Here is a 24,941-nt window from a genome sequence, read left to right as displayed (position 1 = left end):
TAATTGCATGATTTCTGTGATTAATCATGATTAATTGCATAGTTATATGGGGGGGGGGGCTGGCATCAACAGCGTGTTTTTCCTTTCAGTGTTGTTTCAGACTGCAGTACTCCACTGATAAAAATAATTGCACATGTCAGTGCTTCCAAACACCTGTGTCCCCCCCCCCCCCACCATCTGAAGACATTTAAATGAAAATGTCCATGGAACAGACCGCTACTGTTACACATGTTTATGTCCACACATGTTTATTTCCGCTTGTGAGTGATTGACAGGAGTCTTAAGCCACCCCAAATGCTGTCATTGGTTGAAATGTATGATGAGGCCGATTGTCAAACCAACCCTGATCCACATCCCCTGTTCCTGTGAGCCATGGTTTACCTACGAGTGTTCACACAGCCAGAGCAACGGACTGAAAAAAGAATATGTGATGTTCAGGTGTTTCAAAGTAAACAAAGGGGGCCCTCTAGTGGTGGGAATAAGTGTCACTAGCGTATGTTTTGTCCTTTCGGTGTTCCCGTAGTCAGTTCAGACATAGAAGGAACTAACAGACATGTTCTTTTCACTCTGTTTTTATGGCCCCAAAAACGTTTGTGAGTATTTTATGTTCAGTTGTTGTAAGAATGAATAGTATCAAATATCTCTGATGTGAACCTTTGTTTCTGGATAAAAAGACATTGTAAATCTTAACTTAATCTGTAAATGCTAATCGTTAGCATCTATGGATTTTCCCATTCAAGTTAGCATCGAGCTAGCGATCTTTTCCCCATTCATTTACATGTATAATGCCATGAAATGTACTAAGGCAGTGAACAGAACTCAGACATATTTTGTTTGTATGTGTCAGTTTTACAGTGAGTCTACAGGAACAGATTTGGACCACAAGTTTTGGGCGTCCGGCTTTTCTTGGTAAACCTGTTGTCTATCTGCAGCTAATGCTACATGCACACAAGCAGAAGAATAGGAGTTAGAATAAAATGGCATTAACGTTAGATTAAAAAAAATTGTCGGCGTTATTTAATGAATGCGTTAACACGGTAATAACGCATTAACTTGCCCAGCCCTAATTAATATATTAAATATGTTTAGACAGAGTTTTTGAAAGTTTCTCTGCTTCCCTCATTTGACCTCAGACATCCAGATATGGGCAAATCCAAACGTTACAGAACGTTTATGTGGTAATATGTATGAAAGTAATTCTTTTAAATGTAAAATGTAAAGGATCTGTCATTAACTGTCAACGTACGCTGTTGTCCATAAAGGTGGAATATTGTTTTCAGACACATTCCTCTTTTTATTCCTATTTCTACACATCAGTAATGACCTTTGACCTTTGACCTGGTTCAGTGATCACATATGGAATCCCAGTTACACTTTATCCGTCAATAATAAATCACATTGTCAATATTATTTCATGAGAAGAGGTTAAAATATTATAATAATAACAGAATGATAGAACGATAGAACGATAGATAGAACGATAGATAGAACGATAGATAGAACGATAGATAGAACGATAGAACGATAGAACGATAGATAGATGATAGATAAAGATAGATAGATAGATAGATAGATAGATAGATAGATAGATAGATAGATAGATAGATAGATAGATAGATAGATAGATAGATAGATAGATAGGCTGGTCCTGTCTGTGTTGTCCTTCTCAGTTTGTCTCCGTCTTTAACCAGGTGTCTGTCGGCGCTGCCCTGTCACGTCCTCCACCATCACAGCGTCCACTCGTTCTTCTCGTCCGCCCGGCCTCTCTCACCCAGCCTCCCCTCGTCCCTTCCACTTTACCATCCTCCCCTCCCACCGCTCCTGTAGCACCCACCTGTCCGTTCACCTCCAGCTCCGGTAAGTCCGTCCTGTTCCTGCTCCTGTTCTGTCTGTGCTGTTGGGTTCTGTCTGTGGAGGAGGTGGAGGAGGTGGAGAAGGTGAAGGAAGTGAAGGAGGTGGAGGAGGTGGAGGAGGTGTGGCCACAGGAGTCTTTTCAGCTAGTGTAGTGCAGGTGTTAGACGGAGCCCAGTCAGTCTATTTTAGACGGTGTGGGAATTCAGAGTGGCATGTTTGTGTTGGGAAGCATGGAGTGATGACCTCATATGTGTGTGTGTGTGTGTGCGTGTGTGTGTGTGTGCGCATGTGTGCGTGTGCGTGTGTGTGTGTGTGTGTGTGTGTGTGGGTGTGGGTGTGTGCGTGCATGTGTGTGTGTGTTTGTCAGTGGGTTTGATTCCTCTCAGTTGACTTCATCTGCTGTATTTAGAGCCTTCACAGCTGTGGGTGGATGTGTGGGCTTTTGCATTGCTCCAGAGGTGTTTTCTGTCAGACTGCAGTGGAAGCTCCTCTGACCTAAAATGACTCCCATTAAATGCTCAGATCTGTCATTTGTTTTCATTTCATTGACTCCAAATGTGTTGGACACGTTCATCTCTCAGACCAGTTGGTTCAGAATCAGTTTGATCCCAGATCAGTGGACTGGATGTTGTTCACTTCTCCTCCATTCCCGTGTCTGTGTTTTCTCCTCCATCTCTGCTCAGTGCATTTGTCCGTAGACGCTCAGCGTCCATGCACTTCAATGGGACTGAGTGGAACTGCTTTAAACTGACTCTAAACTGGACGCTAATTAGCACTGGTGCCTCACAGACAGAAGGTCCTGGGTTCGATTCCAACACCAGTCGAACGGGGGGTGGGACCTTTCTTGTGTGGAGTTTACAGTTCTCCTCGTGTCTGTGTGGGTTCTCTCTGGTCCTCTGGCTCCTCCCCCATCCAAACCATGCACTGATAGGTTAATTGGTTCATCTAAATTGCCCCATAGGGTGAATGTGAGAGTGATTATTTGTCTCTATATGTTAAGCCCTGAGATGAACTGGTCACTTGTCCAGGGTGAACCCCGCCTCGCCCCTATGTAGCTGGGATAGGCTCCAAGGACCCCGTGACCCTAGTGGGATAAAGCAGGTTCAGAAAATGAATGAATGAATGGACGCTAATTGGATAAATGCCACCCGTGTTGTCCCGCCCCCGGACGCTCGCGGTCTCGGGGGTGAACGGAGCTGTGGCGGAGCTTGGCCGGGCCGGACGCTGAGCTTCCGCGTGCCGATTGGAGATTGGTCCAAAGACTGAATCCCATTGATTGACAGCTGTTCAGATCTGATCCTACAGTTAATACCGTCAACACATTATGCTGTGAATCAGAGAAACCAAATGAACTGTTCATTTACTGACCTGGAAGAAACACACTCCATTGTACTTCCTTGTTTCAATTTAACAGAATTTCAATGTTTTCTTGTTTCAGTTCCATAATTTAATTTTTTCTTGTTCGAGTTTAATATTGTTTGTTGATAGTTAAATCAGTCAGACTGTTGGCTAGGTCCGAGTGAACTATCTATCCAACAGGTGCACATGATGGCAGACAGAGCTAATGGAGCAGAGGACCAATTTATGTTTAATTGACTTGACAATTTTTTTGACGTAAGCTGATAGTGTGTGTGTGTGTGTGTGTGTGTGTGCGTGTGTGTGTGTGTGTGCGTGTGTGTGTGTGTGTGTGTGCGTGTGTGTGTGTGTGTGTGTGTGTGTGGTCATCGTCCACTCCCAGTAGACCACCAACAGGAAAGGCTAATATGAAAGTGTCCAACTCCTCCACCAACACACAGGCGTCTGCAGCCGACGCGTCTCAAATGTCACATGCTTTTATCCAACGTAAAACTGCCTCCACATTCAGCTTTGGGAGTACATTTATATACATTTATGGAAAAATTTCAGTGTAAAAACTCTTCAGTGTGACTTTTTGTTTTCTACTTCTGGAATATTAATAAAAATACATTTCTCCGGCGCCTAAAGGGTTAAAAACATATTAGATTAGATTAGATTCAACTTTATTGTCATTACTCAGTATACAGGGTAACGAAATGCAGTTAGCATCCAATCAGAAGTGCAAAACAGCAGAAGTGCAGTATAATACAGTTAAATATCATATGTACAGGTAAGTAATATGTACAGATGAGTGCAGTTATGTACAACTAGTGCAAATAAGGTGGTTAAATTAAATATTGAATGTGCAGTTGAATATACAGTTGAATAAATAGGATGTTCATTACAGAATATACACATATACATACATACATATATACACCTATGCATGCACACAAAGCTTCAGTGTGGATGTAAGCATATACATATATACACACACATGTATATTGGTTGTGTGATATAGATTTAACAGTAAGGAGTATTGATGAATGTGTACAGCTATGGAACCAGATGTGTAGTTATCAGTGCATTTGTGCGCCAAGAGTCAACACAGGTAGGAGGAGGTGTGGAGTCATCTGCTGGCCAGAGTTCAGTAGGGTGGACGGCTGTGGGGAAGAAGCTGTTCCTGTATCTACTTGTTCTGGTCAGCAGACTCCTGAATCGCTTCCTGGAGGGGAGGAGCTGAAAGAGTCTGTTGGCTGGTGAAAGAGTCTCTGAGGATGCTACGCGCCCGGCGCACACATCTCTTCTGTAGACTCTCTCAGTGTCCGGAAGTGGGGCACCAATGATGCATCGGGCAGTTTTCACCACCCTCTGGAGTGCTTTGCGGTCCGCAGCAGAGCAGTTACCATACCACACTGTTACACAGTTAGTCAGGATACTCTCTATTGCGCAGCGGTAGAAGTTGCCCAGGATGACAGCAGACAGCTGGTTCCTCTTCAGTGTTCTCAGGAAGAAGAGATGCTGATGGGCCTTCTTAATCAGGTGGGAGGTGTTGGTGGACCAGGTCAGGTTTTCTGTGATGTGGGTCCCCAGGAATTTGAAGCTGGAGACACGCTCCACCTCCATGCCGTTGATGTGGAGGGGGGTGTGGGTGCCTCCTTTCTCCTTCCTGAAGTCCACGATGATTTCTTTTGTTTTGCTGGTGTTGAGGAGTAGGTTGTTGTTCGCACACCAAGCAGCAAGGTGTTTGACCTCTGCTCTGTACGCCGACTCATCATTGTCGCTGATTAGTCCAATCACGGTGGTGTCATCTGCAAACTTTATGATGGAGTTGGATTCAAACATAGGTCTGCAGTCGTGGGTGAAGAGGGAGTAGATGAAGGGGCTCATCACACAACCTTGTGGAGTACCAGTGCTGAGTGTGAGGGTGGAGGATGTGACGTGGTCTGACCTAACATGCTGTGGTCTGTTGGTCAGAAAGTCCATGATCCAGTTGCAGAGGGAGGTGCTGATTCCAAGGTCTGTGAGTTTTGTGATTAGCTTGGCGGGGATGACAGTGTTGAATGCAGAGCTGAAGTCTACAAACAGCATTCTTGCATAAGTGTTTTTCTTGTCCAGGTGTGAGAGTACACAGTGCAGCGCCGTGGGGACTGGATCCTCTGTACTCCTGTTGCTGCGGTAGGCATATTGGTGTGGGTCGAGTGTGGGGGGCAGACAATCTTTGAGGTGTGCCAGGACCAGGCACTCAAAGCACTTCATCACTATGGGAGTCAGTGCCACCGGGCGGTAGTCATTCAGGCACTTTGGAGAGGAGAGTTTTGGCACCAGTACAATGGATGTGGTTTTGAAGCACGCCGGTACTACTGCTTGGGCCAGGGACAGGTTGAAAATGTCTGTGAATATTCCTGAGAGCTGCTCAGCACAAGCCCTGAGCACACGTCCTGGAATACCATCAGGGCCAGCAGCCTTGCGTGCGTTGATACGGCTTAGTGCGATCTGGACGTCTGTGTGTGAGAGGGTGAGTGGCTGAAGGTCTTCAGAGGGTGTGAGCTTTATGACCTTTTCTTTATTGTCCTTGTCGAAACGGGCATAAAAGTCATTCAGTTCATTTAGAAAGGACATATCTATGGTTGCTGATGAGGTGTTGCTGTTCTTGTAATCTGTGATGGCCTGGATGCCCTTCCACATGCGACGAGGGTCGGAGTTCACAAAGTGTTCCTCCACCTTGAGCTTATGTTCATGCTTGGCCTTTTTGATGCCCCTTTTCAGTTCTGTTCTGGATGCACTGTAGGCGAGTGCATCTCCTGATCTGAACGCGTTATTACGTGCTTTCAGTAGGAGTCGCACTTCCCTGTTCATCCAAGGCTTCTGGTTGGGGTATGTGGTGATCTGTTTCTCAGTGGTAACACTGTCAGTGGTGGTGTTGATGTGCTCTACTACTGCGTGAGTATAAGAGTCAATGTCAATCTGGGAGCCACAGGTAGCATGGGAGGCAAACACACTCCAATCTGTGTTCTTAACCTGTCCTGGAGTACCGAGTCTACCCCCGCAGGCCATACCTTGATGGTCTTCACAGTTGGTTTCACACGGCTGATGAGTGGTGAATAGGTGGGGGTGAGGAACAAAGAGAGATGGTCAGACTGACCCAGGTGGGGGAGGGCGGTAGCCTTGTAGGCTCCAGGGATGTTGGAATAAACATGATCCAAAGTCTTATTTTCTCTGGTGTGGCAGGAGACATGTTGCTTAAATTTGGGAAGTACAGTTTTTAGATTAGTGTGGTTGAAATCGCCAGCTACAATATAGTCCATCCATCCATTATCCACCGCTTATCCGGGGCCGGGTCTCAGCGGTAACAGTTTAAGCAGGGATGCCCAGACTTCCCTCTCCCAGACTCCTCCTCCAGCTCTTCCGGGGGACCCCGAGGCGTTCCCAGGCCAGCCCACAGACATAGTCCTCTCCAACATGTCCTGGGTCTTCCCCGAGGTCTCCTCCCGGTGGACATGCCCGGAACACCTCCCTAGGGAGGCGTCCAGGAGGATCCGAAGCAGATGCCCGAGCCACCTCAGCTGGCCCCTCTCGACGCGGAGGAGCAGCGGTTCTACTCCGAGCTCCTCCCTGGTGACTGAGCTCCTCCCCCTATCCCTAAGGTGCGCCCAGCCACCCTGCGGAGGAAACTCATTTCGACCGCTTGTATCCGGGATCTTGTCCTTTCGGTCATGACCCAAAGCTCATGACCATAGGTGAGGGTAGGAACGTAGACTGACTGGTAAATCCAGAGCTTCTCCTCTCGGCTCAGCTCCTTCTTCACCACAACCGACCGGATACAGCGACTGCATCGCTGCAGACGCTGCACCGATCCACCTGTCAATCTCACGCTCCATCCTTCCCTCACTGTGAACAAGACCCCAAGATACTTAAACTCCTCCACTTGGGGCAAAGACTCCCCACCGACCCGGAGAGGGCAGACCACCTTTTTCCGGTCGAGAACCATGGCCTCGGATTTGGGTTGCTGATCCTCATCCCGCTCGCTTCACACTCGGCTGCAAACCGCCCAGGGCACGCTGAAGGTCCAGGTTCGATGAGGCCAACAGGACAACGTCATCTGCAAAAAGCAGAGATGAAATCCTGTGGTCCCCAAACCGGACCCCCTTCCAGCCCCTGGCCGCGCCTAGAAATTCTGTCCATAAAAATAATGAACAGAACCGGTGACAAAGGGCAGCCCTGCCAGAGTCCAACATGCACCTGGAACAGGTCTGACTTACTGCCGGCAATGTGAACCAGGCTCCTGCTTCGGTCCTTGTAAAAACATATAGTAAAAACAAAAATAGAAGAGTGCAGATAAAACTATTTCATTTGGTAAATGCAGAGTTAAACATGTTTTCAGGTTGGACTCAAATATTGTCTAATATCACAGACATGATTCCAGATGTGAGCTGAATGAATCTGAAACGCTGCCTCAGTCCTGTAACGCTGCTTCTGTCGGCTCAGTCCTGTAACGCTGCCTCTGTCTGCTCAGTCCTGTAACGCTGCCTCTGTCTGCTCAGTCCTGTAACGCTGCCTCTGTCTGCTCAGTCCTGTAACGCTGCCTCTGTCTGCTCAGTCCTGTAACGCTGCTTCTGTCTGCTCAGTCCTGTAACGCTGCTTCTGTCGGCTCAGTCCTGTAACGCTGCTTCTGTCGGCTCAGTCCTGTAACGCTGCCTCTGTCTGCTCAGTCCTGTAACGCTGCTTCTGTCTGCTCAGTCCTGTAATGCTGCCTCTGTCTGCTCAGTCCTGTAACGCTGCTTCTGTCGGCTCAGTCCTGTAACGCAGATAAACACAGTCCACCTGTGGGTGTTCCTGCTTTAACTCTGGGTTTGTGTTCCTCAGGTCTTGGCTGTTTGGTCCAGTACAAAGGACCAACAGGTCAGCCCCCCCCCCCCCCCCCATACCACACTATGTGCAAATATGAAACAGAATATTAAAAAACTGAATCTGAATGTTATATAATTAGCAGATTTCTTTTTCCTCTTTACATTTGTTGTTTCACAAATCTTATTTTATCTTATGTGGTTGACTTATCTTATCTTACCTTATACCTTACCTTATCTAACCTTACCTTATGCCTTATCTTACCTTACACCTTATCTTATAACTTACCTTACCTTATCCCTCCCCTTCCCTATCTTATCTCCTCCCTCAGGGCGGTCTACAGGGTGGCCAGTGTCCAGCCCGTTGTCAGCACCCACAGCTCCGTCATCACCCACTCCCCCCCTCACCTCTCTCCCCTCCCTCCCCCTCTTCCACCCTCCGTTCCCTCCCACCCCCCTCAGCACTCTCCTCAGATGTCCCCCCTGCCTCCCCCCCTGCCTCCCCCCTACCCACCCAGGGCTCCATGTCCAGCGGAGGTGACCCCCACCCCCACCCCCAGCACCAGCACCCCCTCCAGCCCCAGTCCACCGGCCCCGCCCAGCCTGGTCCGCAGCCCCCCCAGGCCCAGCACCTGGCCCCCCCTCAGCCGGGACCCCACCCACATTCCCTGTCCCTGTCGTTCTCCCAGTCCCGATCCCAGTCCCATTCCCAGATCCCATCCCAGTCGCTGGGCGGCGCTCCGGAACAGAACGGCATCCTGGACTGGCTCCGACGTCTGCGCCTCCACAAGTACTACCCCGTCTTCAAACAGCTGACCATGGAGGAGGTGGGTCAGGGGTTTTTATTTAGTACCTCCACCAAGGAACAGAGCAGGTTATGTTTTCATCTGGGTCTGTCTGTCTGTCTGTCTGTCTGTCTGTCTGTGTGTCTCTGTCTGTCTGTCTGTCTGTCTGTCTGTCTGTCTGTCTGTCTGTGTGTCTGTCTGTGTGTCTGTCTGTCTGTGTGTCTGTCTGTGTGTCTGTCTGTCTGTCTGTCTGTGTGTCTGTCTGTCTGTCTGTCTGTCTGTCTGTGTGTCTGTCTGTCTGTCTGTCTGTCTTTTAGTAAGATAAGTCAAAGTTATGGACGAATTTTCTTGAAATTTTCAGGAAATGTTGATACTGGCACAAGGAACAAATGGTTTAAATCTTGGTGGTGATGGGGGGGGGGGGGGCAGATCTGTCTTAGTGGAGGTCTGCGCTCTGTGAGTGCTTTTCTCGTTAACCAGATGTTCTATTATAAGTTATAAAGTGCGTCCACAAAACGACTCTTTACAAATTAAAACATGTTACAAAAGTAGTTGAGTTCTGTTCATCAGGCTGGATGTATGTATCTTTATTTAGACGGGACAGTGCACATTAATGAACACATTTACACATTCCATTACAGTATAAATGTGTAAATATGCTGGCGTTAGCGCCAATGCTAATTTTCATCTGCAGTCCCCACTTAATAAATAACAGAGATCCGTGCAAAACCAGACAAAAGCACACAGTGTAATAAGTGCAGTACAGAGCAACACAATACAAACAGGACAGTTCCATACACTGTAATATAGTACATGTCAAGGACTAAAATAAACATTTACTACTTAAAGGACAATACACTACGTGTCAGAGATTAAAGTAAACATTCAGCTGTTCCTTTAAAGTGCTAGTGTTCACATGTTTGGTGGTTTCCATACTTTAATCTGGCTTTTGAATGCAGCATACGTGGGCTTCTCCCTGACTTCCACTGGGGTGGTGTTCCAGCTGCTACAACCTTTACACCATAAAGCATTTTGTGCAAAGAATGTTTTTTTTTTTTTTTTTTTTTTTGCTCGTATCTCGCAGTCCCCCCTAGTGGCTGATCTAGTGCTGAGCTGGTTGTTTTTCTGCCTGATAAAATCTCCAAGAGGAGGTGGGGCTAATCCATGTAGTGTTTTATAAATAAGACATAAGCTTTTGAACAATCTAAAATTCTCAAAGCTGAGGAAATGATATTTCTCTAAATTTACGCAGTGGTGATACGACTGCGGTTTTCTATCAAACACCTTGATAGCTTTTTGTAGAGCTGTTTCAAGGGGTTTTAGTCCTGAAGAACCTGCAAACGACTGGTTCTATGTTCTCAGCGGTTGTCCAAGGTTTTAATCACACTGTATTTGTGTGTTTCAGGGACTGTGATTCTGTTCACTAAACCCCTAAAACTGGACACTGTAAGAAAAGGCACAATGAGCACCGTGGGTTACTGAAACAAAAGACAATGACCTCGAGTGACCTTGAAGGGTCAAAGTGAACATCACCAAAGTCTACATTTCAGTATCTTCTTCTCTGAAACTACCGGTCGGATTAATTTCAGATTTTGTAAATGTATTTTCATGTGATATTGTTCATAAGTTTATCCACAGTTTTGAGAAATTTAGATTTTTTTATTTTTATATTTTTTTTACCATTTTTCAACGTCTTAAAGATGTTCCTTTTCTTCTAATGGTCCATAATTGAGTCGGTTTGTTGTTGGGTTTTTTTTGTCCAAATCTCTTTCCTTGCTCAGTTCTTAGCTCTGACGGAGGAGGATCTGAAACAAGTACGACCTCACCCAAGGAGCCAAGAAGAAACTGAAGACTCAACTGGAGCTGCAGAAGTCTGTGGAGTAAGTCCAGTGTTTTCTGGAGTTCAAACTGGGAACTGTGGTTGGTTGGTTGGTTATTTATTTATTTATTTATTTAATATACTTTTGTTTTTACCTCAAATCCACATGAGCAGGAACATCTGACAGCTGTAGACATGATGTGTCCCAATATTTATGTCCATGTAGTTTAGAAACATCAATATTTCCTTAAAGTTTAATGGGACATTTTTTCTTCCTCAGTCAGATGTGATGAAAATAGATGGTTAGATGTGGAAGAAAATTGTTATTTACAGTTAGAATTTTCTTTTTATAAATTTAGAGGAAGAACATTAAAAATCAGAGTCATGGATAAAAAAACAAACAAAATCAATATTGAGAGAAATTCAGTCCAAACCATCTCTTAGTCATTTTGGAAACAAAGATAATAATTTAACCCAAACTAACCTGTGTAATGATATTTATCCCATAATATAAAACTCTATTCTGTCATTAGTCGTTATTCTTTTGTTAGAAAAGAAACACCTGAATTCACATGTCCGCATACTTTTGTCCATGTATTGTACATATGATAAATATGCAACCAGGGCACAGTTAGCTTAGCTTCACATTAACACAGAAAACATGAGGAAAGAAGCATCATGCAGGTTCAGTCTGACCTCTGACCAATCATTACACTCGTATTTGTTGAATTTTACACAAACAGAATCATTGCGAACAGTTTGTGGTTACGCTCAGTTACTGTACGAACTATTTTCTAATGCTTAGTTGTAGTTTAGTTGTAGTTCAGTGGTCTCTTTTCTCTTCTTCTCGTATTCAAATCAATCCAGACAGGACTCTGCTGCTTTAGTCTCCATGTTTCCAGGTAGAGTGGGGACCAGAAGACGACTGGAAACACAAGTGAACACAAGTGACGGAGCAAAAGTGTCGTATGGAGACAGCACAGAAAACTGAGAGAGACAAAGAAATCCATTTTGTATCAATCTGACATTGACGAAGACAAAAACGAAGGGAATTTTATCCATAATTTTTATCCATTTTAGTTAGTTTTGTAAACACACAATACAGTTTCAGTTAGTTATGTTTTTTTCTTTTAATTCTAGTTTTTATTCATTTCAGTTGAGGAAAAAATTTTACAATTCTAGTTTTGGTCATTTCGTTAGTTTTTGTTAATGATAATAACCTTGATGTAAAACCGATTCAAACTGAGCATAGTTCGGCCTCAGTTTTATTTCATTCTCTGTAAATTTGTAATAATCAGGAGTGTTGAGTTTGTGTCCAAAACACTGAACCCTTCCAGCCTGTTCTGACTCATGTGACAGTAAAACATCATGACTGCGCAGAAGAACGCTGTTGTTTGAAGGGAAGCGTGGTCCCGTTCGACTGTTTTCGTGTAAAAATGACGTGTCTTTCCTGCGACGGCGTTGCCAAACACAGATTATCCTGCATCCTCTCATTCTCCAGTGTTTCAAATGTGCCAGAACATCTGGAGAACATCAGCAAAGGACAGCGTTGTGTACAGAAACAGTCCAAAAAAAGACTGTTTGCATAAATATCTGTGTACAAACGTGTCTTTGTCTTCTCCAACACGGAGCAGCAAAAAGAATGTGTCCTCTGCTTTTCATTAACGGAGATGCTGAAGTGGGTTTGATTTTAGTGGGAATAGTTTGATCTGTGGAACCTGGGTGTAATCCACTACAACATGAGCTTCAGTCAAAGTAACTTCAGGAATATGTATATCTTGAATTAAGCAAAAAAATATCTTGAATTAAGAAAAAAAAAAAACTTGAAATGAATAGAAAAAACATTGAATTAAGCAAAAAAAAAAAAAAAAAGACATTAGCAAACAATCTTGAATTAAACAAAAAATCTTGAATTAGCAAAAAAAAATCTTAAAATAACAGAAAAAACTTGAATTAAACACAAAATCTTGACTTAAGCAAAAAATAATACTTCTTGAATTAAAAGTCTTGAATTAAGCAAAAAAAAAATAAATCTTGAAATAAACAGAAAAAAACTTAAACAAAAAAATCTTGAATTAAACAGAAAAAAATTGAATTAAACAAAACAATCTTGAATTAAGCAAAAAAGATCTTGAATTTAAAAAAAATCTTGAATTCAGAAAAAAATCTTGAATAAGCAAAAAAAAAAATCTTGAATTAAACAAAAAATACTGAATTGAGCAAAAAAATCTTGAAATAAACAGAAAAAAACTTGAATTAAACAAAAACATCTTGAATTAAACAAAAAAAACTTGAATTAAGCCAAAAAAAAAAAAAATCTCGAATTAAATAAAAAATGTTGAATTTTTGAAAACTAACTGAATTAGAGGAAAAAAAGTCAAAACTAAATAAAAGTAAAGTATAATAAAAAATTGCAGCCAACCACCACTTCGGTCCTGTGTTTTCTGATTCAGCGTGTCCACATACTTTTGGACACATTGTGGACTTTGTCCTATTAACAATTAACAGCCGGGCCGATGTGCCGCTGACGGTAACGGCCCACTCACTGTCAATAGTTAACCACGAGTGGGAGAGATAAGATGTACTTCTGAGGAGATAAGTGTGAGAAAAACAGGAAAACAGCAGCGACGCAAACAGGTGAACGACAAATCTGCAAAACAGACTATCAGCTGATCAGGTTTCCACTGGCAGGATCCACACCTTTACCATGGAGCATGCTCAGACACGAGTGTGTGTGTGTGTGTGTGTGTGTGTGTGTGTGTGTGTGTGGAAAGTTCCTGCAGTGCTTTTCCATCCTCCTGTGTTTGGAAAAGGAGAACAGTCCCACAGAGTGGACAGTGGCTCCCCCTGGTGGACAGAAAAGGACAGATGGAGATTCAAACTGAGGCGTCTGAGGCTGTTTGGACTGTTTTTGAGTACTTTTGATTTTACCTTTATGTACTATATAAACGAATGAATGAATGAATGTTTTTATTTCAGTTATGTTCAAACATATTTATAAAAAAATATGTATAAAATGAAGACAGTTGGTAACTGAAAAAGGAAGAAGCTGAAGCCATGTTTGGCATCTTTTTGTTTTTCAGCACAGCTTAATCTATATCATCTGCCTATTATTTTTTTTCACTTTAACCTACTATATCAACATGAAAGGACAAAAAACACAAAAAGTATAAAATCTGATTTGAAAAATGTATATAATTTATTGCATAAATAACACACAGATGCTTAACAAACCTTTTCAAAGACTTAAAAAGGGAATATTGGTTCCAAATATTAGGTATAGAAAATTAAAACTGTAATGAATTAAAAGTATACTCAAATATTTGACATAAAAGCCCCCCCCCCCCTTACCTGTAATGCTAATACAGTGTCTGGATTAGAACCCACAGATTCAGCCTGTGTTTTCCATTAGAAACCCCCATAAATAAAATACCTCACAAATGACAAATTGACCCTCAGATGATCTAGAACTTTTTTTAACTGAATTAAAAATGTTGTCCAAAATTACATTTTTCAGAGTACAGACACGTAGACATTTTCCTTAATGTAATTTTCCTTTTTTTTTTTTTTTTTTGTTCTTTTACTTAAAAAAAAAAAAAAAAAAAATCACATATACCTGTTTTTGTTATGCACTGACAACTTTCATTTTTACAAGCAATATTTTTTTTCCTCATGTTTTTTTTTTTTTATTGTATCCTTTAAACTTATAAACCAATGCAATATATAAAATAAGAGCGGTATGCTTTTTTATATATAATCATATAAATGAACAGATGAACAAAATAACACATAGGGCAGGGCTGTCCAGTCCTGGTCCTCGAGGGCCGGTATCCTGCATGTTTTAGATGTACACACCTGGTTCAAACGATAACCCTGTCATTAAGCTCTGCAGAAGACTGAGACTGACCTTCAGGTGTGCTGGAAGAGGGAAACATCTAAAACATGCAGGATACCGGCCCTCAAGGACCAGGGTTGGACAGCCCTGACAGGGCATTTCATATGTCACAAATTAAAACACAAAAGTACTGATGAAAATGAAAATGTGCATACTTACATAGATAACCATAAACAAATGAATAAATGAATAAAATAAAAATTAATAAATATGAAACATTCCTAAAATTTAAATTTTATATATATATATATAATATTTATATATATTTATATTATATATATATAATATATATTATATATTTATATTATATATTATATATAATATTTATATATATTTATAATATATATATTATAATATAATATATATATAAAACAAATAAGTAATTTTGCTTTTTTTTTAGCTGTTTTTTTTACTGGCCTGACCAACTTGAGGTGATACTGTGGTTTCTGTGACCCCTGAACTAAAGGGACTTTGACACACCTGCTCTACATCTGATACAATTCAAGCTGATAAAATGACTGACTTTGGTAAAAACAAAGCAGAACACATGACCCACAGCTGAACTGTTTTTGTGACTGTGAGGCTGTGTTTGTCCAGCAGAGAAATGAAGACAGAGAAGAGGTCGTGCAGCGGCATCGCCAGGGTGACCCCGTCCAGTCACATAGGGCCCCCGACACACCCCACCCCCACCGCAGGTAACAAAGGGGGGGGGTGGTGGTGGCATTAATGGAGATGAAACTGACAGGAGACGGGTTTGATTTGAAGCATTTAAACACAAACTACAGATGGGACCTGTTCATTCCAGTCCAGTACGTTTATGTTGGACTTAGACTCATTCTTTGACCAAACCCATAAAAGGAGTGAATGTCCAGGTGTTAGAATAACGTGTGTGGGTTTAAATGATTGAAAGAACGTGCAGCTCCAGGGGGATTCTATGCAGGTGTGGTTGTAAAACAGAACATGGTGGATTGAACCAAATGAAACTGCTGTTGTGTGGAACTACTTTTCCAGGAGAGCTGCGGGTGGAGGTGGACGCCGTGCCTCACCACCACCAGCCCGTGTCCACAGACAGCAGCTCGTCTTCAGGGTACTCCAGCTCCTCCTGCTCCCCTCGGACCCCCCTCTGCTGTGACTCCGCCTTCGACAGGACCAGAGACATCCACAGGCGTGAGTTTGATTGACAGGAAGTCCAGGACGGAGCCTCTGAACAGAAACACACGCCAGATGAAACCCCAACCCTGACCCTAACACTAATGCTCAGTGCATGGTATTTACATGATAAACGTGTATTAGACATGTAATAAACATGACATTAACATGTTATTAATGTGTTATTACTGTGTAATTAACACTCACTTGTAATAACACATAATAGACATGTTATTAACACATTGTTAATACGCTATCAACATGTAATTGACACTATTAACACAAATGTATTATTACCATGTAATGAACACTTACTAACTTGTAATAACACATAATAAACTTGTAATAAACTTGTTATTAATGTGTTAATACTGTGTAATTAACACTTGTAATAACACATAGACATGTTATTAACATTGTTAATACATTATCAACATGTAATTGACATGTTATTAACATGTTATTAATGTGTTATTACATGTAATTAAGACTTAGTTGTAATAACACATAATAAAAATGTAACTCACATGTAATTAATACTAACCTTGTAATTACACATAGTTAACATGTATTTAACACATAATCTACTCATAAACTACCACTGACAATAGGGTCTGGTCAACTCCAAATGTCCTTAAAGGTGCAGCAGACTTTCGTGACCAGTTTTTCCTCAGATCTGTCCATCCTCAGTATCATGAATCTGTTCGTCTGTCTGTCATTCCTCAGCTGAATCTCTTACATTGCGGTGAACAGTTTCTCAGTTCCATCCACCACAAACAAACCAGGTGTTTACAAACAGAGCTGGAGGACCTGGGCATCTGAGGAATTTTGTTGCAACGTGCATTGTGGGAAACGAAGGCTCGCACCAGCGGATCTACTGTGTGGTGTGCCCCAAGGCTCTGTCCTGGGACCAGTGCTATTCTTATTCTATGTCCTCCCACTTGGCCACATTATCCGACAGTACAGTGATGTCTCCTATCATCTATTCGCGGATGACATCCAGATGTACTGCTCCTTTAACTCCTCTGAGCCCCACAAACTGAGTTCCTTAATCATCTGCTTGTCAGAGCTGAAGCAGTGGCTAAATGAGAACAGCCTCCAGCTGAACTCCAGTCAAACACAGACCCTCATCATTGCCCCGGACAGTGCAATCCCAGGGATCAAACATCACCTTGGAGACCTGAGTTCCTCGGTAAAGACAAAACTGAGGAATCTGGGTGTCATCTTCGACCAGGACATGTCTTTAGAATTCTACTCCAAACACCTAGTCAAAAACTGTTTCTTCCAACTACGCAACATCTCCAAACTCAGATCTATGGTCTCCATCAATGAGCTTGAGATGATCGTTCACTCCTTTGTGTCTTCTGGCTTAGACTACTGGAACAGCCTGTTTACATGCTTAAACAAGAAGGAGCTGGCCCGTCTACAGTTTGTCCAGAACTCTGCTGCCAGGCTCCTGACCCACACAAACAGGAGAACCCACATCACTCCCATCCTTAAATCCCTCCATTGGCTCCTGTTCTAGATCGTCTTTATTTCAAAATTCTGGTGCTAACTTTCCGGGCCCTACATGGCCAGGCCCCTGCATACATTGCTTCTCTGGTCCAGCCCTACAGCTCGACTCGTAGCTTGAGGTCTTCAGGACAGCACCTGCTGATGGTTCCACACACCTGCTGATGGTTCCACACACCTGCTGATGGTTCCACACACCTGTTTTAGCACACGCGGTGACAGGTCTGTTAAAGCTGTGGACCACGTCTATGGAATGACCTGCCTCTACACCTACGGTCCATGGACTCTGTACAGAGCTTTAAGAAACACCTCAAAACCCTCCTGTTCAAAAAGGCTTTTTAGTCTCCCACCTGACCCAGGACCACCACAGACTGATTACACTCTATGTATTCATCATAACGTACTCCATGTGTCGTCCCCCCCCCCCCCCCCCCACCCCCCCCCCCCCCCCCCCCCCCCCCAGTCTCTCTATATCTCTATTGCTCTCTCTTTTCTCCTCCTTTACTCTCTCTCTCTCTCTTTAACCCCAACTGGTCCAGGCAGACGTCCATCCTTCAGGAGTCTGGGTCTGCTCCAGGTTTCTGCTGTTAAAGGGAAGTTTTTCCTTCCACTGTCACCAATCACCAGTGTTTGCTCCTGAAGGATTCTGTTGGGTCTGTAAACTTAATTTGATTCTGATTTGAATGATAAAGCACTTTGTGACTCTGTCTGTGAAAAGTGCTCTATAAATAAAATTTACTTACTTACTTACCACCGCCTGACCATGGCTACAGACACGACGTGGAAACGGCAGGAGCTCTCTTCCTTCTATGCATATTCCTGAAGCCGTTTCTGCGTTTCAGTCATTTTCGCGTTGTGCTTCATCAATATAATATCCTATGGTTGCGCTGCCGTTGCAGGTGGCTGCGTGAACCTCCATTTCCCACAATGCACGTTGCAACAAAATTCCTCAGATGCCGAGTTCTCCTGGCTCTGTTTGTAAACACATGGTTTGTTTCTGGTGGATGGAACTGAGAAACTGTTCACCATGAAGAAGAGATTGAGCTGAGGAATGACAGACAGACGAACAGATTCATGATACTGAGGATATGACTGAGGATGGACAGATCTGAGGAAACACTGGTCACAGAAGTCTCCTGCAGCTTTAAACCTGCTGCCGTGTGGTTGTCAGTGCTTCATTTTGGGTCCACACTGACATTTCCACTCATCTCAGCCACATGCATTTGAATGGGAACCACCAGGTTGAACTAACCTTTGAAACATCTGCGTAGGTGTGAGACGTGATGAACTTTCAAACCTTTATTTTCCATTAAAGTCAGTTCATCAGATGTCGGTCCATAATTCAGTGACTGTCAGCGCAGTTTTAGCTCATGTTAACAGCTGGTCAAACCCAGCACTGGTTCCACTGTTTCTAAGAATCGTTTGTTTCTTGGTTCCTCTGACGCTGTAAACATCATGTCTGACCCTCACGCTCCTCTGTGGTCCAGGTCCAGGTCCAGATGGAGCCGGTGCTGGTCCAGAGAAGGACCGGTCCTGCCTGTTCATCCTCAGCTCGTCCGGTTCCAGTCGGCCCACGGCCCAGGTTCTACCGGTCCAAATGGATCCAGCTCCTCCTCCTCTGTCTGGCTCCTCCCACCTCCCCTTCGGCGTCCCTCAGTCTCCTTACCCTCCCCCCCAGGCCACCTACCCTCAAACCCTTCTGTCTCCAGTCTCAAACCAGACGCGCATTCTGACCTCCCCGCGGAAGCCCCGCCCCCCTCCACTGTGCGCCGATGACAGGACTAAGCCGCTGGGCTCGGGGCTTCCCTCCGCTGTGGGGGTGGGGGTGGGGGTGAGGCTGGAGACCCTGTTCCCCGGCCTGGGCGTGGGTGGCGGCTCTGTGCTGCAGGACTCGGGGTGTCGGGGGGGTCTGATGGTGGAGACAAGCTCCGCCCTCACGTCCACCTCCAACAGCCACCACCATGTGTCCCACCCCCCCCTCCACTTCCACCTGTCCTCCTCCTCCCCCTCTGCATCTGGATACTACTCCTGCACGCCCACCTCCTCCTCCTGTCCCTCCTCAAAGTCTGGTTTTGTTCCCATGGCAACCGCCACCAGCGTCCCTGTGGCCGCGGTGCCCGGCAACACTTACTTCCCCCCTCAACCCACGTCCAGCCCCTCCCCCTCCCCCTCCTCTGCCACCTCACTGGATTGCTCTCCTGTCAATCACAGCTCAGGTCACGCCCCCCTCGGTCTGTGTCTGCAGCTCCTGCGGTTGCCGGGGCAACTGCGGCGCCTACGGGGCGTTACCCAATTACGCGGCGGCCGGCTACCTGCAGCCGTTCTCTGGCCCCTCCCTCTTCACCCTGGGGCCCCTCCTCCACCTCAGTCCCCTCATAGCCTCGTCCGGCTCCCCGGGAAACGGAGCCACGCCCTTCTCCTACCCGATGATGGTGCCGCCGCCGCTTTACCGCCACAGCCCCGTGTCACATGACCAGCAGCTGCAGGGCTTCGGCCTGTACAAGCAGCACGGCCTCATGGGAAGCGGAGTTCAGAAGCGGGCGTTGGCTAATGTGTCGTGTTATAACTGCGGCGCCAACGGACACAGAGCCGAAGACTGTAAACAACCGCCCATGGACGCAACGCAGCAAGGTAAACGCACGTCAATGCACTAAACGCACCGTCAACCCTCACACCACAAAAACAGTTTGTTTCCCTCTGCAGCCGGTCTCATCAACAAGGCCCCCTCCCCACACTGACCCCCTCCCCCCACAGTCACTTATGAACATTATTGCACAGCTGCTTATTTTGCACTTTTATGCACTGCTGTCACTTAAAGGAAACCAGTTTTCAGCACATATGTTACTGTATATATATGTATATAATACCTTTTTTCTCTTTTTCACTTCGGAAGGCAAACACTTCTGTTTTTCTATATTCTTATTATTTTTATTTTTGACATCTGCTTCTTTTAACTTTTTGCACCAACAGAACCAAGACAAATTCCTTGTAATGTAAAAATTACTTGGCAATAAATCTGATTCTGATTCTGTCAAAGGTAAACGCACAGCGACTTACAAAAGCAAAACGCAGAGATACGTCTGAAAATTATGACAGACTGACATGCACACACAGACACACATGCACACAGACACACATGCACACAAAGACACACTTGCACACACAGACACACAGACACATATGCACAGACACACATGCACACACAGACACACATGCACACACAGACACATATGCACAGACACACATGCACACACAGACACACATGCACACACAGACACACATGCACACACAGACACACACAGACACATATGCACAGACACACGTGCACACACAGACACATGCACACACAGACACATATGCACAGACACACATGCACACACAGACACACACAGACACATATGCACAGACACACGTGCACACACAGACACACATGCACACACAGACACACACAGACACATATGCACAGACACACGTGCACACACAGACACACATGCACACACACACACATGCACACACAGACACACTTGCACACACAGACACACACAGACACTACACAAAAGGAAAGCATGCCTCCACAGGTTCTTTCTTCTTCTCTTCTATTGCCTTCTACAGTAGATCTGCGCTAACCTTGACCCTTTCAGCTCCTGCTCTTGTTCTGGATCCAACAGCCTCTGTCAGTGGACTTGTCTGGTCTGTCCTCTGTCAGTGGACTTGTCTGGTCTGTCCTCTGTCAGTGGACTTGTCCGGTCTGTCCTCTGTCAGTGGACTTGTCTGGTCTGTCCTCTGTCAGTGGACTGGTCTGGTCTGTCCTCTGTCAGTGGACTTGTCTGGTCTGTCCTCTGTCAGTGGACTTGTCCGGTCTGTCCTCTGTCAGTGGACTTGTCCGGTCTGTCCTCTGTCAGTGGACTTGTCTGGTCTGTCCTCTGTCAGTGGACTTGTCCGGTCTGTCCTCTGTCAGTGGACTTGTCTGGTCTGTCCTCTGTCAGTGGACTTGTCCGGTCTGTCCTCTGTCAGTGGACTTGTCCGGTCTGTCCTCTGTCAGTGGACTTGTCTGGTCTGTCCTCTGTCAGTGGACTGGTCTGGTCTGTCCTCTGTCAGTGGACTTGTCCGGTCTGTCCTCTGTCAGTGGACTTGTCCGGTCTGTCCTCTGTCAGTGGACTTGTCCGGTCTGTCCTCTGTCAGTGGACTTGTCCGGTCTGTCCTCTGTCAGTGGACTTGTCCGGTCTGTCCTCTGTCAGTAGACCCTCTGTCAGTGGACTTGTCCGGTCTGTCCTCTGTCAGTGGACTTGTCCGGTCTGTCCTCTGTCAGTGGACTTGTCTGGTCTGTCCTCTGTCAGTGGACTTGTCTGGTCTGTCTTCTTCCAGTTTCAGCCGTTCTCTTTGCATGTTTTGCGGTTGAAAAGTGTCTGTGGAGCGGCCACTTTCATTTGTGTTCCACCACAGAACAGTTTACCTCCACTTTCATGTAACACATCTGGAAACTGACTGGCACGAACTTTGGCAGTGATGTTTGTCGGTAAATGTGGGCGTTATGCGTCGCACATGTCTTCATCTTCTCAACCGTCAACAAGGAAGTGAATGTGATGACGTACATGTCACGTAGAGGGGGTGGGCGAAAGGGGGCTAAGGTGATTGGTCAAATTTGCGAAAAATTCGCGGTGATTAGACGAAATTGCAGCACCTCGCAGAATTCACGGTGACTGGTTGAATTTGCATTAATAGTTGCAATCGCAACATTGCAAATTCCTGGAAGGACTGATTATTGGCTTCTACACAGCTGGATGTGGAACCTGAACTAACATAAGTTTGACACCTCTGTGCTATACTAATAAATCTGCCTTGCCTGGTATTTTTCTGACGATTTTTGTATTTTTTCTGTGTATTTTTTTTTTCTCAGGGACATTTCGGCTCAAGTACACTCCACACTCTGACAGTAAAGACTCGGGGGACTAACCACAACCTGAACCTCCATGACCCTAAACCCAGCTGGACCTCATGTCACAGTGTCAACATCCACCTGAGTCTGTCTGAGGACCGCTGAGGTCCTCCGGTTCCGCACGGTGTTTGGAACGGAGTCAAGCAGAAAGACGATTACAGACGGAGTCAAACAGAGACGATTACAGACGGAAGGAAGGTGGAAGGGGCGGAGCCAAGCAGAGACGTTTACAGACAGAAGGTGGAAGGAACAGTCCCAGGATGTGATCGGACTGGGTTCAACACTGACAGAGAAAAAAGATCTGAGCACGAAGACGCAGACGGAGCTGATCCACAGAAGGAAAGCACCGACAGCTGTTCCTCCACTGACAGTAACACTGCAGACCAACACTGAGCGTCTGTAGGGTCGGACAGGTTTACATAACACAGGTTTTATGGACGATATTAACGATGTTTATACAGTATATGGACATAAATATTGGGACACGTCATGTCTACAGCTGTCAGATGTTCCTGTTCATGAGGATCTGAGGTAAAAATATCAATATTTCCTGAAAGTTTAATGGGAGAGTGATGAAAGTAGATGGGTAGATGAGGAAGAAAATTATTATTTACAGTCAGAGCAGGACAAATATTTTAGAAATTTAGAGATATGGATAAAAAAAACAACAAAAAAACTAAATCTCTGTGGTGTTTTAGAAACCAAGATAACAATTCAAACCAAACTAACCAATTTTTCTCAACACTGATTTTTTTTTTTTGTTTTTTATCCATAATTATGATTTTAAATGTTCTACCTCTAAATTTCTCAAATATTTTTCCTGTTCTGACTGTAAATAATAATTTTTACACCAATACTTTTAAGTTTTGCACTCCACTGCTTTTAGTCTGTGTCCAGTTGTTCAGACTTAGTTCAATTTCTTTCTGTTATATTCAACTCTGGTGCATAAGGTGGATTTTGGGGCCGGCACAGTGTTACAAAACAATACAGTACAATACAATACAATACAGTACAATACAATACAGTACAATAGCTGTGTCACCTTTGTTATTAAGCCTGAAAATATCTGTGTTTTGGCGTTTCAGTTCAACATAATGTAAAAGCTGGTATTGGTGGAAAAGTGCAGATTCCATAATCTACTGATCCAAGTTTTCTATCGTTTTTTTTTTTTTTAACCCATAAAGACCTAAACAGTAGCAACCAAAACTATCGACTGATCTAAAATATTTAATAACGTCTGAACCACTAACTTCTGGAAACACGATCATCCTCTGGAATACTGATTCACCAGTAAACCCATAGACTTGGATTAATGACAGGATCTCTACAGGCTTGTTTTTTAATACATTTGGCTGAAAAAGTCACTTTTTCTTCAGTTTTCTCTATTTTTGATACAATAACCTTTGAATGTACTATCAGCTTCTGCAAACATTTAGATGATCAGTGAACTGAAAATAGGAAAATACCTGATTTTCACCGAAAAATGCTAAATGGGTGTTTCAGTGAAACTGGTTTTAAAAACAGGACAGAGAAGCTAAACATCCAAACCAGATGTAGATGAATGTTATGAAGCAGGTTTGGAAACACTTATGGTTTATTTAAAAGTAAATATTTACTGAGATAAAAGAAACTATTTTTCAGATAAAAGACATTTTTGTAATTTTTTAAATACAAAAATCCACATGTAAAACCGTAAAGCTGATGACAGGATATCAACTGTCTCTATATATGTGCCAAGTTTGAAGTAAATTGAAACAAAATTGATGTTTTTATAGGCATGTGAAATCTCCCCCATTATAAGTAAATGAGGGGAAAAAGTCTTTAAAAATTCATAAAAAATTTAACCTTGGATCTATTTTTTCCAAAATGTAGTGACATCTATTTTTGGTCACTGGCAATGTATAAACCAAATTTTGTTTGAATTCAACCGATAGTTTAGCTGCTACAAACATTTGAAATTGTGTCCATTATAAGTAAATACGTGAAAAAAAATTCATAAAAAATGTTAACTTTGACCTATTTTTCCCAAAATGTAATGATATCTATTTCTGGTCACTGGCAATCTATAAACCCAATTTTGTTTGAATTCAACCAATAGTTTTGCTGCTACGGACATTTTACATTTAGCCCATTATAAGTAAATGGGAGAAAAAAAGTTTTAAAAAATTCAAACTTTGAGCTATTTTTCCCAAAATGTAGTGACATGTATTCTGGGTCACTGGCAATCTATAAACCAAATTTAGTTTGAATTGAAATAACAATTTTGCTGCTACAGACATGCAAAATTTTGCCCATTATAAGTAAATCGGAAAACAAAAATTAAAATGAAAAATTCCTTAAAAATGTGAACTTTGACCTACTTTCCCCAAAATGTAATCGCATCCATTCTGGGTCACTGGCGATCTATAAACCCAATTTGGTATGAATTCAACTAATAGTTTTGCTACTACAGACATTTGAAATTTCAGCCAATATAAGTAAATGGGGGGGGAAAGATGTAAAAATTTCATAAAAAATTTGAACTTTGACCTAGTTTTCCCAATATATAATCAGATCTATTCTGGGTCACTGGGAATCTATAAACCAAATTTGGTATGAATTCAACAAATATAGTCGTTTTTCTGCTACAGACATTTTAATTTTTGCCCATTATACGTAAATGTGGGAAAAAAGTTTTGAAAATTCATAAAAAATTCAAACTTGAAACTTCAAACAAAATGTAATCGGATCTATTCTGGGTCACTGGCAATCTATAAACCCAATTTGGTATGAATTCAACCAATAGTTTTGCTGCTGAAGTGTAAACAAA

At 43.5% G+C, this 24,941-nt stretch overlaps 1 protein-coding gene across 1 annotated transcript; it reads left to right on the top strand.

Annotated features, from left to right (window-relative positions):
- The first annotated feature begins 7,626 nt into the window (after positions 1 to 7,626).
- Positions 7,627 to 23,972, top strand: LOC115420966 (zinc finger CCHC domain-containing protein 14-like). The gene is given in 12 exon segments (XM_030136612.1): positions 7,627 to 7,709; positions 7,818 to 7,877; positions 8,056 to 8,091; positions 8,369 to 8,528; positions 8,531 to 8,863; positions 10,603 to 10,629; positions 10,631 to 10,701; positions 15,133 to 15,230; positions 15,547 to 15,702; positions 18,684 to 19,422; positions 19,424 to 19,827; positions 22,094 to 23,972. Coding segments are annotated over 12 exon segments (2,223 nt in total). The 3' UTR covers positions 22,150 to 23,972.
- The last annotated feature ends 969 nt before the right edge of the window (positions 23,973 to 24,941 follow it).

This window comes from Sphaeramia orbicularis, chromosome 6 (assembly GCF_902148855.1).
Source record: "Sphaeramia orbicularis chromosome 6, fSphaOr1.1, whole genome shotgun sequence".
Classification (NCBI taxonomy): domain Eukaryota; kingdom Metazoa; phylum Chordata; class Actinopteri; order Kurtiformes; family Apogonidae; genus Sphaeramia; species Sphaeramia orbicularis.
This window is presented reverse-complemented; position numbering and strand designations above follow the sequence as displayed.